General features: G+C 32.6%; 1 protein-coding gene across 29 annotated transcripts in view; it reads left to right on the top strand.

The window, feature by feature from the left end:
* The window catches only part of LOC123708877 (modifier of mdg4-like), a 303,503-nt gene that overhangs the window by 53,946 nt on the left and 236,020 nt on the right, over window positions 1-13,537 (top strand). The window contains exon 5 of one of the 29 annotated variants that reach the window (XM_045659870.1): window positions 4,970-5,172. The exons of 27 other annotated variants lie outside the window; for them this stretch is intronic. In XM_045659870.1, the coding sequence (XP_045515826.1) occupies window positions 4,970-5,157 (188 nt within the window). In that variant the 3' untranslated portion in view covers window positions 5,158-5,172. Of the gene's footprint in view, window positions 1-1,682; window positions 1,889-4,969; window positions 5,173-13,537 lie in introns of those variants that run through there. One more of the 29 variants, XM_045659868.1, reaches the window with a different exon arrangement.

Genomic DNA, 13,537 nt, shown 5'->3' with positions numbered 1-13,537 from the left:
TATCTTAAAATACAATTTATAGTTATAATATAATTGGATAAAAAGTTTGAGCAGTATCGCAGTTTGTGATTACACTTGATAAATGAAATGTGTTGCTCAAATGGACATCTGTACAAATGTTTGTAACGTAATGTAAAACTCGTTTAATGCGGTTAAAGTGTGTTAGTAGTATTTATGAAAAATAAGTTATTTCAATTGAAATTGGTGCTTTACGTTTAAGCAATCATGACATGAGGCAATTTTAATGTTAGCTTGGGAGGTTAGTTTTAAGTGTTATAATGTTGTGTTGAATTACTTCTTTAACTAGCTTAGTTTCTATAGTTTTTTTTTGTATTTATAACAGGCCGTAAATGAACTTCACGCTGCTAATTTGTTTGTCCGTTAACACACGTCGTGGTTAAAAATGAAGTCAACTATTAAAAATTGAGTTTAAGACGGTGGATTAACGTTAAAAAAACAATTTGTCCACTTGCTGGTGATATGTCAATATTGAAACGCATTTTTATTGTCATTAATATCGTTCAAAATTATATTATTAGTTGTAAGGCTTTTACTTTTATAGTATTTGGTGGTGGATAATAATTGCGATCAATTAATGATAACAAATCTATAAATTAGATTTATAATGAATTAATATGTTTCTAAATGTCGTTTTATTTTCTATGTTTTGTTTAGTCTTACTATAATTAATCAAAAAGCTTAGTTATTATTATTATTTTAATGATGATGTTCACTCAGATTCTGTGTGTTTGAGAGATTTGAATGTTTAGTATATTGCCTGCGTGATGGTGCTATGACACATTTTGCCCGCCTTCCACTGCGAGCAGAACCAAACCATTAGGGACTCCGGTATACTCGTAACGATGATTTTCATACATGTGCTTCCACCAAAGCGGAGACGAGCGTAGCGGAGTGAGCGAGTTGAAAGAGTCACATACGAGATAAGCATGTTAAGCGAGTTTCCCACGGACTCTGTACGAAACTCGCTGAACTAGTTTTATTATATTTCATACAATTACGTGAAATTCACAAAAACGTCTTGATGATACGAAGGGCTGCTCAATACTGGTGCTCAGCTTTCCACTCGCAAAAGGACGACTACCTGGATGGAGCCAGACCTAGGCAGAAAATGAAAGGTGCAGTCATTCATGTCCCGCTTCCCGCTCCGCCTAGTTGTCCTCGTTGTCAGTGGAAGGCAAAAACTTATTATCATTTCAAACTCCGTCCCGCCACTTAACTATTTCTCGCTCAACATTTATGTCCGCCTTCCACTGTGAGGGGACGGACCCATTACGGACTCCGCTATATAATTTTCATACATTTGCTTCCACCGAAGCGGAGGCAGCGGAATCATTTAATGGGTCCTTTCCGCTCGCATTGGAAGGCGGGCAGTATAGTATTGTGTACGGTCGGTGGTCCTGTCTTATTTTCCCTTACGAAATAATGTGTGGCCCATTAGATACTGGTCTTAAAATACCCTCTTTACATTTTTTTAATATATTTATATAGGTGGCGTACTGTATAGCGACCATGAAAGCGAGACTGCACCGAATTGCGATCGTAAACTACAGTTTAACACATATTATAAAGGCAAGAATATCAATAAATTTTACGGTGGTACAGGGTTTGTTTTCATAATAACAGCATTAACAATTCTAAAATATGTATTTCACTGTTTTTAGGTCCCTGTTTCCTACCTTCAAGAAACGGAAAAAGAGTACTTTGCTTTGCGGGTTATCGTTATGGTATGATGAACCGGCTCAGAGGACCAACGAAAACTTGGATTTGTACTAAGAAGACAAGGGGTTGTCGAGCCAAAGTGGTTACTATAGGTGATGATTTAATCAATATTGTAGGTGTCCATATTCATTAAGTATATTGCATATATGTTCTCACAAAATAGTTTGATTTTTAAAATATTATGGTTTTTTAACCGCCAAAGCGGCATCGTTATGTTCTCGGGAAATTGCCGGACAACATTTGTGATATTTTGTCAATAAGGTTAGTTTGATCGAGTAGGTACTGCACATTTAATTAAAACCTCTTTAATGTGTCGCCTGAATTTATAAAATTTTTGACGTTTTGGTAGTATTAAGGTATTTATTTAAATGTAAATTTTGTAATTTTTAAACTGACTTCAAAATGCCGATAATTACTTGATTTGTTTATTATAAGTATATGCTAGATACCATTTTACGATCTTCAAGTGATTGGTAGTCATGCAATGCCTATACAATCCTAAACTAATATATAATATAAATAATAATTTAATAATAAAAGCATTATACTATACCAGTGCATTTTGAAGTTGGTATTTAAAAAGTAATGTATGAAGTTTGAATTTATTATTTTAAGAAATGAATATAAAAAATTGGTCCATTTGTGGTAAAAATAAAAAAGTAGTGTAAATATTACTGTTAGAAAAGATAATATATGTTTTTTTTATACATAAATTCAATTTGGTTTTATTTTGTTTAAATTTAGCTAAGAATCGGTGATTGTCTTTTAAATTTATTTTTATAATTTAAATTAAAAGGAAGTGGTTGTTAATAATAGTAACGAACCTTCATCACATGTGTTTGTAATTTAACTCTAAACGGCTTTGATGATTTTTTTTACTGATACTGTGTCGAAATACGCATACATTATTTTGTCGTTTACTACAGAGTTGTAAAAAGGAACAAATGGCTATTATTAAAGTTGAATAAACAAGACCTTTTAATAATTAAATACCATTATTTTCAAGCGATATTGCCAAATTATGAGTTTAACACATGGACTGTTTAACCATTCGCCTCAACTGTCAATTTTTTCTTCTTCTTTTTATAGAACAGGGCGTCGACGGGCAGGAGGCTCACCTGATGCTACGTTATACCAACTCCCGTGGGCTCAATTTCACGCCTACATTAAAAATAAGTCACCTTTTTAAATATGTATATTATCTTATATAATGTTTTCGATTTCAGCAACTTTTCAAGAGTCCCAAAAAAAATTTTTTTATTAATTTATAATGAATGAATGAATTTTATTTTATAAAGGGAATAAATTCTATAAACGAAGTTTCGGTAAAGGCCCAGTACAGAGGTGGTATTGCAGTGCAAGTAAGGTAACTGGTTGGCCGATGGCCTGAAATAAACCACTATGAGCATTGATAAGTTATTGATAAGAACTGTATAAGGAAAATTTTACAGTGGTACAATGGACGCATTATTTTTTTGATTATGTTGACTTTGTTAGCTCTCATTCTGGAGGTCACCTCATTACTCTCATCCTTGAGGTCGTAGGTTCGATCCCCGGCCATGCACCAATGGAATATCTGTCTTTGTGCGCATTTAATATTCGCTCGAGTGGTGAAGGAAAACATCTTGATCATACTGGATTGCCTTAGACCCAGAAAGTCGACGGCGTGTGTCAAGCAAAGGAGGCTGACCACCTACTTGCCTTGTTTCACAAATGATCATGAAAGTGCTCTTCTTTTGATTTTGTTGTGTCTATTTGTTGCAATTTTAATTTTTTTTCGGTCGACAATTATGGTTTGTACAGGAATTTATAAAAACGTGATAACTTAAAGCAGGAATTTCCTACCGAACTATGTTTAGTTAAAAACTTTGGGTAAAACCAGTAAAAAATAATATTTAGGAGGGGCCTTATTTGATTTCAAATCAACCGTTGTAGGATTTTGTAGAAAAAAATCATATAATAATCTTACTAATTAGTTAAAATTGTAATTTATATAGTAAATATTTGTCGTAATTGCAGATATGGGTGATTTCATAAATTTTGGGTTCTTTGTCTTCAGAACTAATAATTACTACGAACTAATTACATAAACAGTACCAATAATAATGTTAATAGACCTAAATAAAGGTGTTTCTATATATAGTCTTTATATAAATTTCAAAAAAGTATTTTATTTTATATCCTTCCTTAAATGTTACAAACGTCAGTCCCTAGCCGTGTCCACGCATTAAACTCTAGTATTGGATGATGCAAAATTTCGAAAACCATTTAGTTAATAATAGTTAAACACAAAATAATTAATTTATTTGATGATAAATTAATTATTTTGTGTTGTTTGTATGTTTGTATTTTTAGTAAAATTATTTTTAATTTCCGAGATATATTTTGTCCACAACTTTAAGCATCATGCCCTAGCCGCTAACGAAATTTTAAATTTCGTATTAATGAGTGACCCATGTCAATTGTAATGTATTAACAACAACAATGAACGATGAATGAATGAACAACAATGAAGTTAGCAGCAAAAGCGAAAAACGGATGTTTTGTTTTACATAGTTTACGCGGCGAATCTAATGTGTGCACAATTCAAGCTCTGATTTAATGACAATTTATTTTTCAGTCGGTTTTGATAGAAATAGGATTATTTAGAATTAAGTGGGTGAATTCTTTTTTGATCGAAAACGTCGAGACGAGTTTTGTTTTGTTAAGACATGCTGCCGTCTAAAAAGAAGCCAAGATTATCTAAAGAAGAAATAGCTTTGAAGAAGTCAATTGCCGCAAAGGTTCCATTAATAGTAATTCTGTTGTATTATAACACAAAGAGAAAAAAAACACTGAAGTATCTGAAAAAGAAAGAAAAGGGTCAGCGAATGTGTATTGAAGATATGACTCAACTGCCAAAATCTGCTTTCAACGACATTTTCTGCCGGGAGTAGGACGCCTACTATGTTTATTATAATACAAAAATTATATTTCTATCAAAGTTTTTTTAAAGTTGCTCCCATCTGCTTTTCTTGAGTATCTTAAAATCAATGTTCAGCTGTTACGATTGTTTTATTTAATCAAACGACGAAGGTTTTTGTCAACAATATATACAGTTTGCGTTTAATGTAGTTTATATTTACAAATACGTTGATAAATTTCTCTATTGATTAAATATATCATTTATTGAAGGTATTTTTTAGGAATTTTTCAGTTTCAAGAGAATCAACTTTTTTTTTTATTTCAGTGAGATTTGAAACAACAAGATTTGGTAATCCAGTCATGGTGGTCGGACGATATCGTTACAATAAGTGGAGTTACAGTAAGGGACCGCATGTCAGATGGACGTGTGTGAAGAACCAGGCCGGATGCAGAGCCACTGTCACCACTATTGATAATATCATTGTTAAACTTAAAAACTCTCATACACACTAACTCTGTAAAATATAAATTTACTAGTGTTGTACGACGAAGTATCTATAAGTATATATGTATTGACTAGAACACATGTAGTCTAATCCTCGAATAATCTTTAATTGATATAGGAAATATTAGGAATTATATGACTTATATAAATCCTGTTAAATAGAATCCTATAAAAGCAAGCTATAAATCTGTTGCAATATTTTTTGTGTGTGTTTTATCTGTTTGCATAATATCAATTTGCATTATTACTAAGTCGATTTATAAGGGAAATATTTAAATTTGTTTATTTCCTATTGTGTTGACAAAAGCTTATGTCAAATTTAATAGAAGGAAGAAAAAGTAAAAAAAACTAATCATGAATAGTTATGGAGACTGTAGATATGTGAAGTAAAACACGCATTTAGCATTAATCTGCATGACAAAAACTATTTTAATAGCTATCGGATTGAGGGGTGCATAGCTATATCTTTTTAAACATTAATTTCAAATGAAAACGCCTGCATATGTAATATTTTGTAAAAGTTAGAAGTCGTAGATAAAAATATTTCTTATTGTGTGCTAAACTTAGAAAGAGTGTATTATGAGATAAGGTTAAAATATAATTATATTAATTTAAAGTAAAAGGTAGTTATTTAAGAATATCAATATTAGCCTTTTAAATTGTCTAAACCAGAATCTACTGAAATTTGTATTTTTATAAACAGCTAGTCATTGATTTTATAAATAAATTGCATTTATTTAATATTTAACACATTTTCCTATCATTGTAATAATTTGGTGTCATCGCAATTAAGTATTTTTTTAGCAGTATTACATATAAGACTAGTATCATTAAAAAGTAAAAGCTATAATGTTGTTTACCTATAAACCTGCCAATCTCATATACCCCTATATGTTATAGTGATAAGGGCTTGGTTAGAGATAAGAACGGGAATGAAAGTAAAAAGTGATGAATTTGTGATTTAATGAATGAAATTCTTTTTCAGGGAAATTTTATACGAAACCTAATGGATGCACTATTCTATTGTATGGAGGCTTTACCTACGGAAGACACCTTTCCCTTAGCAAGAACGTTCAACGATATACATGTAGCAAAAAGAAGGCTTTAAACTGTAAGGCGTACGTACACACAACGAACGAAGGAATAATTTTAAAGCAATCTTATAATCATTGTCACGATCTTCCCAATTATGTCATACGCGGTAATGTAATTTTTTTGAACTAATACTTAATTAATACGTAATAATTATATTTTTAATTTCGGAAATGTTTATATCATTTCTTATAGGAGGTTCTACAGAAAATTATCTATGTATGAATTCTGAATTGTTAGTTGTTTGTATCGCCAAAACGCAAGTATGGCTTGACCGATTTGGATAATTATGATCTTGGAGTATTTGTGAAAGTTCAGTGAAGGTTTTAATAGTGGGAAACATGAGTAATAAGTAAAGGAAACAACTAAAAAGACGATTGAATTTTTCAATAAAAACTACTCTTAACTTACTATTTGATGTTTTCTGTCTTTTTAGAACTAAAATATTTTACAGCTGTAGTATGAGGTCTGTTTTAAAAACTGTCTTTGATACAACTATGTGCACGAAGTTCACCGGGTCTACTAGTAAACTCGTGTAACCTTCTAGGCCAAATAGCTAATGTTATTCTATTGAGACGTGATTGACACAGGCAGACGATCTAATTTTTAATTAATCCAGTGGTGCTATATAGCTGTGGGCAGCAGATTTCATCCGTTTCTTTGATATTTTTATCAAATAGACCAGTAGCCTGTGCCTGACAGATTGTAGATTTTTGGGTATCAAAATTCAAATGTTAATTGCCGAAGTAGAAATAAAAATCACAGCCGTAATTCGAACGCATCTCAGGGGTTTAGAGTCGCAAGCTTAGGCCACTAGGACACTGTACAGCTTACTAGCTAGTGGACTGTACAATGTGTGTTTAATATTTATATGTATTGAATGTCAGGAGTATCTGTATAGTATTGTTGTGTATGTATGAGCAAGCTGCTCCAGATAACTAAATATACTACTAACAACCCTACAAATACATATGCCCTACAGACATACCCTAACACATAGATAGTGAATATATAAATAAAAATGGGTAGGATCAAAGGTTCGAGGTGGTGGGATTTTCTCAAACTTCTCGGGCAGGCTCACCATGATAATTAAGGGTTTGAAGTAGTTTTCGCCACTTTGAGAGGAAGCGAGAAATGAATACGACAAAGCAATACCACCGCTTTTATGGCTGGGCTGATTTTCTGGATAGAAATAATTACTGTGTTCCAGCTAAAAGCTCCTCACCTTTTTATGACAAATTATGAGTCCAAGTGCGGAAACTGAGTCCACCAACCATAAAATACCAAGTTCGTCACTTCTCAACTACTATTAACAACGTCATTTCGATTAATATTATTAATATATATTTTTCGTAATTACAGATTTTATTTTCACTAAATCAACTAGAGGAAATCCACTTATTCAAATAGGTGATTATAGATTTGGTAGCGCGTGCGACCTTACCAACTCTATTGTTAAGAGGTGGATTTGTATCAAAAGATGCAACGGCTGTACAGCAAAAATTAAAACTATCGGAGATGATATAGTTGAATACAATAGTAATCACAACCATTAAGGCTTTTGAAAGTTCTAAAACTCATCTGATTACTATATCTATGCGCTCATGCTTCGAAGTGAGATATATGATAGGAATAAAACAAGGATTATTGTGATATATATATATATATATATATATATATATATCCCTATTTCCCTTGGTCACGGCATAACGCGTGAATGGCTTGACCGATTTCGCTAATTCTTTTTACTTGTGATTGTTATAGTCAGGGTCTTATGAAACAATAAGATTAATATATGAAATGTAAATACCAATATACTAAGAAATCATTAAAAGTAATACTTCGATCGGAGTGATTATATTGATAAAATACATATAAAATAATTACAGTCGCTAATTGTTTGTGGCATTAATCTTAAAATATATGTCGCCTGGTCCCATGTTGGAATACCAACAAAACTATATACGCGCCAGAAAAACAAACAATATATATTGTATATCATAAAGCATTTTCGGTTAATTATACCTATTCGAAAACAAAATTCATAGTTAAGACAGTTCAACGTCTGCAGGGTCCGCTAGTATGACAATAAAATCTTGTGTAATAGAACTGTCTATATTTTCATTTTAAGTTCAACGCATCTGTCGTGGTATGAAACGAAAATTATTTTTGATTCTATTATCATTAGTAGTTTTATAAACGTTAAAGTCAAATTATATACTGTTAATATCGATATTTAAAGGTTTACGGCGTGGCGTTAAAACCATCATATTGTTCTGAACATTTTTACATGAAGAATCTAGAAGAAAAAAAATTCTTAAAATAAGTACTTACGGATACCGATGTAACATGTGGAGTGGTAGTAAGGGGTCACAACCAAATATATGTCATAAATTAACTTTTATTATTATTATTTAGTTTCCGATGTAAAATTTTGATGTGTCCAGATGTGGTAGACCCATTATTCAAATGGGTCAGTTTAGAGGTGGTATTGCAGTGCAAGCAACGTAACTGGTTGTAACTAATGATGATTGCATATAGGCTGTAGTAAACCACCATGACAATTGATAAGAACTGTATAAGGAAAATTTTACAGTGGTAGAACATTGGACGCATTATTTTTTTGATTATGTCGACTTTTTAAAAGTGTTGGCCTAGTGGCTTCAGCATGCGACTCCAATCCTTGAGGTCGTAAGTTCGACCCCCGGTCGTGCACAAATGGACTATCTGTCTATGTGCGCATGGTGAAGGAAAACATCTTGAGAGGACTGGATTGCTTTAGACCCAGAAAAGCGACGGCGTGTGTCAAGCACAGGAGGCTGATCACCTACTTGCCTTGTTTCACACATGATCATGAAACACAGATACAGAAATCTGAGGCCCAGCCTAAAGGTAGTAGTGGCGCATTGTTTGATTTTGTTATGTCTAATTTGTGGCAATATTACATTTTATTCTGTTGACAATTCTGGTTCGGAAAGTACAGGAGTAACAGTATAGTAACTTAAAGCGGGAATTGCTACCGAACTTGGTTATTTAGTTAACATTTTTGCATTAAACCAGTAAAAAATAGTTATTAGGCCTTATTGCTTTCATGGTACAAAGAAGTTAGCAGCAAAAGCGAAAGATGGATGTCAGACATTTTGTTTTACATAGTTTACGCGGTGAGTCTTATGTGTGCACGTTCAAGCTCTGATTTAATAACAATTTATTTTTAAGTCGGTTGCGATAGAAAATTATAGAAATAGGATTATTTAGAATTAAGTGGGTCTATCAAAAACGTCAAAACGAGTTTTGTTTTTTAGACATGCTGCTGTAGTAGCTTACTATTGTTATTATAAAGCATAATTATTAAATGCGAAAATTAAAAGTTTTTTGAAGTTATCCTTCTTTTGGCGCATTAAGGGAAAATGATGAGAGTATATTTTTTCTCTTGTTAGTGTCGTTTTTTCTACAAACGTAAAATAAGTCGAAAGATAAAAGTTTAGAAAATATTTTTACCTTGTTACGCCAAAGAAGTATAACTATCGGATCGACTTCGACGCTAATTTTTTTTTGGAAAAATCCAATTTTAAATAAAAGCACCTGCAATTGTAATATTTGCTAAAAATGTTTCTTATTGTGTGCTAAAGTTATTTAGAAGGAGTGTTTTATAAACAGCTAGACATTGATTGTATAAATAAATTGGATTTATATTTATATATATTTTCCTATCATTGGAATAATTTGGTGACATTATCGCAATTAAGTATTTTCTTAGTAGAATATTATCATTAAAAAGTAAAATCTATAATATTGTTTACATATAAACCTCCCATATTTACCTATAATCTTAAATACCTAGTCTAGGCATAAATACTGAAACATAAATATAAAGCAATTTAAAATATAAAAAGCTTATTCGAAGTGGTCTCCATTCGCTGCAGTAGAGTCCTTCCTAACGTTGTGGCCAGATATCCATGGAAGCACGCACTTTTTCCATGGGAAAATTCTTCACTGCCAATCGTATGGATGGTGACTTCGAATTATCATGGGGTGTAGAGCAAGCCGTACTCTCTAAAACTGACCATAAATCATACTTCAGCAGATTAAGATCGGGACAAGGCGACGGCAAATCTTCAGATCTGATGACATCCGAAACGTTCGTTTCCAACCAAGACTGCGTAGACCGAGCTTTATGACCCGGCGCCGAGTCTTGCTGGAAGGACCATTCTTGAACATGGTGTTGTTAAGGAGCTTCACTACCTTCTCGAAAATGGTACACTTGTACCGATGTTTTGATACCTTTTACATAAAAGTATGGCTCAGTCACTCCTTCATAGCTAATACCCCACCAAACCATTACTGAAGTCGGATAGTGTCCACGTTGCCCTCTGTCTATTAATTGGAAAGCTCCCTTAGAGCTTTGAGCGTAAATACGGTCATATTGTTTGTTAAAATGTTGCTAAATTGTAAAAAAAATCTCATCCGTAAAAATAAATTTTCTGTGACCTCCATTTGCCTGCCGCTTCAGTAGTTGTGTCGGTTTTACCACAAGTCCTAAGTGATATTTTAAAATACGCGACATGGTTCTTATCTTCGGTTTTGTCTTCATCTCCCGAGATAAAATCTTTTGCTTTCGGACAGGATTTCTTCGAATTACTGCTGACCACCTTTTTCGTACGTACTACATATACGAGGAGATCTCGGTGTACTCATTAGTCCGGTACACAAACATTTTACTAATACCAAGTGTATCGAAAGTTTTAATTGACTTTGGCCTATACCTTCTTTGTGTAATGCAATCACAGTGATTCGGTTCTCTTCATCTCCACACTCCATTTTAATATCGCAAAAAATTGTAAAATGTTTAAGAAAAAAAGTGATTAAATTTTGATATAATCTATGAAACTCTTTTTCAGGGAAATTTTATACGAAACCTAATGGATGCACTATTCTATTGTATGGAGGCTTTACCTACGGGAGAAACCTTTCCCTTAGCAAGAACGTTCAACGATACACATGTAGCAAAAAGAAGGCTTTAAACTGTAAGGCGTACGTACACACAACGAATGAAGGAATAATTTCAAAACAATTTTATCGCCATTGTCACGATACGATTGTACGCGGTACTGATTTTTTTTTGAACTAACACTAATTACTAACACATTAAGAATTATATTTTTAAATTCTTTTTTTTTTTAATTATTTATATATTGAAAAAAAAATTGTTAAATTCAAGATAGCTATGACCTATTTGGATAAAAATTAATTATAAAGAAATTATTATTTACAGACATAGTTTACGAAACGAGCCGTACAGGTCGACCAGTAATAAGAACTAATGGATACCGATATAATATGTGGAGTGGTAGTAAGGGGAAACAACGAGTTCGTTGGATTTGTGTCAAGGTCCATTCGGGATGTCGGGCTACAATCATCACCTTCCAGAACGAAATAATTAAGTCCACGCCACACAATCATTAAAACACAGTGCGTATATACAGATCAATTCATGAAGATCCAATTAATTCCAAATATATTTTTAAATTGATTTCACTTAAAAGGTTTTACTTTCAAACATAAGACAATATTTTTTCGTTTAGTAGCTAAATGTTACATAATCCCCCCATACAATCCCTCCTTTGTCTTTAAACATGCACTATGTACCACAGAATAATTGTAATCTAGTTACCGACAGGAGTTGTCACAACCACATATGTGTCATCAATTAAGTTTTGTTATTATTATTATTTACTTTCAGATGTAATGTTTGATGTGTCTAGACGTGGTAGACCTATTATTCAAATAGGACAGTACAGATTCCATAAATCCAGTCGCAGTCGAATACCACTTTTGAAATGGAGTTGCAATTATGATAATAAAGGTTGCAGGGCTAAATTGACAACCCTCGATCGTCAAATTGTTGGAATTATAGATAATCATAATCATTAAGTAATACCATCTTACTTTTAGGGCCGACTATGTGTACCTTTTAAATAGATTAACGGGAAGAAAATCGGGTTAAAGTTTTTATAAATAGCTTAACAAAAAGAAAATCGAGTTTCACTATTTGTAAATAGGTTATACTTATAAATGGCTTAACGAAAACACACTCGTCTTAAACTTATAAATAGTTTAACGGAAAGATAATGGGTGTTTAACTATTTATAAATAGCTTAACGAAAAAAAAAACAAGTTAAACTATTCATAAATAACTAATGAAAAGAAAATCGTGTTAAACTTATTAGTAGCTTATACATAAAAATAGCTTAACGGGAAAAAAATCGCGTTAAATATTTATAAGTAGCGCAGAAGCGCTACTTATAAATCATAATCATCAGAAGATGATGGCAGTTCGTCGCTCCTCTTTCCGTCTTTTTCTAAAAGGGCTCCGAAATCATTGATCATCCGTAATCCATGTTTCACTTGCACTATATAGCAAGATTGCCGATATGTGGCTCTAAGTACCAAGTAGAACGAGCAGTCTCTCTATGATAATCCGAAAAATCCGAATAAATACATATGTGGCACCTTACAGTTTATACTTACATCATGTCAATTGTCATTCTATTAATGCAGTAGACCTAATTTTTTCGACCCGTCCCGTGGAACTGTTTATTTTAATACCATAAATTTATTTATAAATGTTCTATAGGATGCTCTTTGTCGAGACATGGCGACGTTTAGTGTTTTGAGGGTTACAGTACTTCTCTATTTGGGGGTACATTTATCCAAATAAACAATATAATTTTTGACAATACTCGAACATATTACTTGATTGGTGCTTTTAGAATTTTCCAACAAAAAAAGTCCCAAATTGTTTATTTAAATTATTTTAAAGAAGTTATAAAACAAAATTCTTATTAATAAATAGTGTCTTATGAGTTGAAATATACAATGAATATATATCAGTATACTTATTTATTCAAATCATTACACAAGTTTTCCTTCAACAAAACTACCAATTCTTAACAAGCCGGCAACGCACTACGGAGAGTGTCTTTGGACACCGGTAATACTAAACATAAGATGACAGAATACAGCAATTGTTTCCTGTTACACAAAAATATATATAGAAGAGCTCTCACGGTCCATATGACTATCATCCCTATTTCAGGTTTTATTTTTCTCAAGTCTAAATGGGGCAATGAAGTAGTACAAATTGGTGCCTATAAGTACTATAGAGCGGGTGGTAAGGCAGAAAAACATAGAGCTAAAAAACGATGGGTTTGCAGTAGACGGAAGAAAGGGTGTGTAGCACGAGCTAGTACCGTACTAAATCAACTAGTCCGTCATGTCGATTCACACAACCATTAA

The sequence above is a fragment of the Pieris brassicae genome, chromosome 4 (genome assembly GCF_905147105.1).
Source record: "Pieris brassicae chromosome 4, ilPieBrab1.1, whole genome shotgun sequence".
NCBI classification, from domain to species: Eukaryota; Metazoa; Arthropoda; class Insecta; order Lepidoptera; family Pieridae; genus Pieris; species Pieris brassicae.
This window is presented reverse-complemented; position numbering and strand designations above follow the sequence as displayed.